Here is a 3,528-nt window from a genome sequence, read left to right on the forward strand (position 1 = left end):
CTCACTCATAAACACTCTCTCTCACTCACTCACTCACTCACTCATAAACACTCTCTCTCACTCACTCACTCACTCACTCATAAACACTCTCACTCACTCACTCTCACTCTCACTCATAAACACTCACTCTCACACACTCACTCACTCACACTCTCACTCTCACTGACTCTCACTCATAAATACTCTCACACACTCACTCACTCACACACTCACTCACTCATAAACACTCTCACTCACTCACTCTCACTCTCACTCCTCTCACTCATAAACACTCTCACACTCACTCTCACTCATAAACACTCTCTCACTCTCTCACTCTCACTCATAAACACTCACACACTCACTCACTCACACACCCACTCTCACTCATAAACACTCTCACTCTCACACACTCACACTCACTCTCACTCATAAACACTTTCACTCACTCTCACTCATAAACACTCTCACTCACTCTCTCACTCTCACTCATAAACACTCTCACACACTCACACTCACTCACACACTCACACTCTCACTCATAAACACTCTCACTCACTCACTAACTCTCAGTCATAAATACTCTCACTCTCTCACTCTCACTCATAAACACTCTCACACTCACTCTCACTCATAAACACTCTCTCACTCACTCACTCTCACTCATAAACACTCTCACACACTCACACTCTCACTCTCACTCATAAACACTCTCACTCACTCACTCTCACTCTCACTCATAAACACACTCACACACTCACTCACTCACTCTCACACACACACTCACTCTCTCTCACGAGTGTGAGCGAGCGAGCGAGTGAGTGAGTGAGTGAGTGAGCGAGCGAGTGAGTGAGCGAGTGAGTGAGCGTGTGTGTGAGTGAGTGTGTGTGTGTGAGAGAGTGTGTGTGCGTATGTGAGTGCGAGCGTGTGTGTGTGTGTGAGTGCGAGCGTGTGCGTGTGTGTGTGAGTGTGAGTGTGTACGTTTAGTTAAAGTTTGAGGTCTGCAGAAGTGAGTTAAATGTGACAGAAGATACAAAATAAATGAATTATTAATTTGTGATTCATAAACGAGCAGTGCTGTAAGGTTTGTTCATGTTTTGGCGCTCACAGCTGTGTTTGTGTGTTTAGACTGTTCCTCTAATTGTTACACATTCCTCAACAGAAAGTCCAGTAATTAACTTCACCCATCAGTAGAGCCGTAATAAAGAAGCGATTAATGACAGCGATGAGATATCGATCAGCGTGATTCTCGTCATCTGTAGTCGATCTAATTACACTCACAGAAGAACATGTTCCCCTGGAGAGAAGAAGAAAGAAGCAGAGAGAGACGGATCGCATTACCCATAATCCTCAGCCACACCCACAGACCAATTCCTGCTCATTAAAAGAGCATTTCATCAAGCTCTATTAACCATCACACACACAGCGAGAGAGAGAGAGAGCGCCGAGTACAAACACAGCTGCTTCAGATCGAACGCAGCTAAATGAGAGCGACGCTGGATCCAGACGGCTTGCTTTTCTCATCAGGACAGAGAGAGAAACAGAGGCAGCGCTGCTACATGTGCTGCAGGACACACGGCTCGTTTAGAACGTGACACACACACAATTAACACCAGGACCTGATCCGTCCAAGCAGCTTCATTCACTCTTTCTGTTTCGCTGCACTTCCTCTTAACCAATCGTTCGGATCAGTAAAATCAACCAAGAGCTCATTGAGCACATGCACGCATAGAAACATCTAAAGAAGTAGGATTGAGAACAAAAAATACATTTGAAATGTAACTTTTCTTGTGTATCTATGCATGCATTTATAGGCCCAAAAATTATAACAGTATCTCAAAGAGTCGGTGTCGCAGACTTCGTCTCTTAAACCGAAAACAAAGAAAGCACTAGTTTATCAGTGAATTATTAAAATGTTAATGCAGCCTCCTTACTGTTTTTCCCTGATTCATTCATAATCATAGCTTCTGCGGTGCGCTGTGGCAAGCTTTGTGTTTGCGCTTGGGCGCTTATTAGGCTATGTATGCAGTTAAAGGATCATTACAATGATTTAAATGGTTTATTAATAAACGTGCGATTAGTCGAGTAATGTTTAAAATGAACGACTACTAGACGAGGGTGTTTCAGATCAGTTCAACGAATTCAATAAAACACGAAAATCCGACGTTTGATCAGATGTTAGGACAAATATTAAATTAAAGGACATTTTGTGATTTATTTCAAGATTTGCTGTTAAATATCACTGCATCATTTTATCAAATGTTCAGTTTCTGTGCATGTTTATACGTAAATAGAGAAAAGTGACCAAAAAAACAGAGGCGGACAGTAGTGAAAGTATTTTTACTTTACTCAAGTAAATTTAAAAAGTAGCTTATCTGTAGTTTATCACAGTGTTATTCTTTGGAAAACTTTTACTTTGCTACATTCCAAAGCATAATGGCTTCCTTTTTACTGCACTACATTTCATAAATAAAAGTTTGTTTTTTTACCTTTAACACTTAAGAACATTAAAAATTGTAAAAAAAAAAGAAAGTAAAACTTGAGTTTTACTTGAGTATAAATAAGAAAGTACTAGATTTCTAATGTAATTAAGTATTAAACGATATTTAATATGAAACGTAAAAAGTACAATATTATTCTTTGGAATGTTGTGAAGTAAAGTTTTCTAAAGAAAAACACTGATAAAGTACAGACACTTGAAAAGTACTTTTACAGCGGAGTAAAAATACTTCACTACTGTCCGCCTCTGCCAAAAAACAACAACTAAACAGAGAAAAATCATTAAAAAACGCTCAAGGAGCACTTGATGTGCATCGGACACAAACATGACAAGAGCACAAGCTCCGCCTGCACCGCTGATGTCACTTCCTGCTGTTTCCTGTGAAGGTTTACTCACCCCTGCAGTGGTCGGAGTCCACCAGCTCGAACCCCGGTTTACACTCACAGGTGGAGGACGGAGGCCCCACCCACTGGCCGTCCTCCCCACAGAACATGGTGGGCGGGGCTTGGCCCGTGGGGGCGGAGTTTGTGACGCACACGCCCTCGGCCTGCTGCACCAGCGAGTGAGGGAGCGTCTCGGGGAAGGAGGAGAAGGCGCGGGTGACGGCGGGGCACTTCTTGAAGAAGACGCGGACGGAGAGCAGGGCCATACACGCGCCCTGAGCCTGGAACGCCAGGTAGAAGCCCTTCTTCGACAGCGGACCCACGCGCACTGTCTTCACGTTAGACTTCCTCTCTCCGCCGCGACGCAACAGAAAGTCAGCCGCGACCGTATCCACCTGCAGGACGAGAGGAGAGCGAGAGATTTGGACCTTAAGAATTCAACCATAAATGAAATCCTGATGCTTTTACAGGAAAAACATGTGTGTGTGTGTAAGAGAGAGTGTGTGTCTCTGTGAGTGTGTGTGTGTGTGTGTGTGTGTGTGTGAGTGTGTCTCTGTGAGTGTGTGTGTGTGTGTGTGTGTGTGTGTGTGTGGGTGTGTGTGTCTCTGTGTGTGTCTCTGTATGTGTGTGTCTCTGTGTGTGTCTCTGTGTGTGTGTGTGTGTGAT

At 43.6% G+C, this 3,528-nt stretch overlaps 1 protein-coding gene across 1 annotated transcript in view; it reads right to left on the reverse strand.

Moving 5' to 3' along the window:
• ephb4b (eph receptor B4b) overlaps nucleotides 1-3,528 on the reverse strand; it is a gene marked incomplete at its 5' end in the record, with an annotated part of 33,953 nt that overhangs the window by 26,718 nt on the left and 3,707 nt on the right. Inside the window, one exon of the mRNA XM_016574578.1 lies at nucleotides 2,876-3,290. Coding sequence (XP_016430064.1) covers nucleotides 2,876-3,290 — 415 coding nt within the window. The remainder of the gene's footprint in view (nucleotides 1-2,875; nucleotides 3,291-3,528) is intronic.

Source organism: Sinocyclocheilus rhinocerous, unplaced genomic scaffold, assembly GCF_001515625.1.
Source record: "Sinocyclocheilus rhinocerous isolate Xijiao unplaced genomic scaffold, SAMN03320098_v1.1 scaffold2428, whole genome shotgun sequence".
Classification (NCBI taxonomy): domain Eukaryota; kingdom Metazoa; phylum Chordata; class Actinopteri; order Cypriniformes; family Cyprinidae; genus Sinocyclocheilus; species Sinocyclocheilus rhinocerous.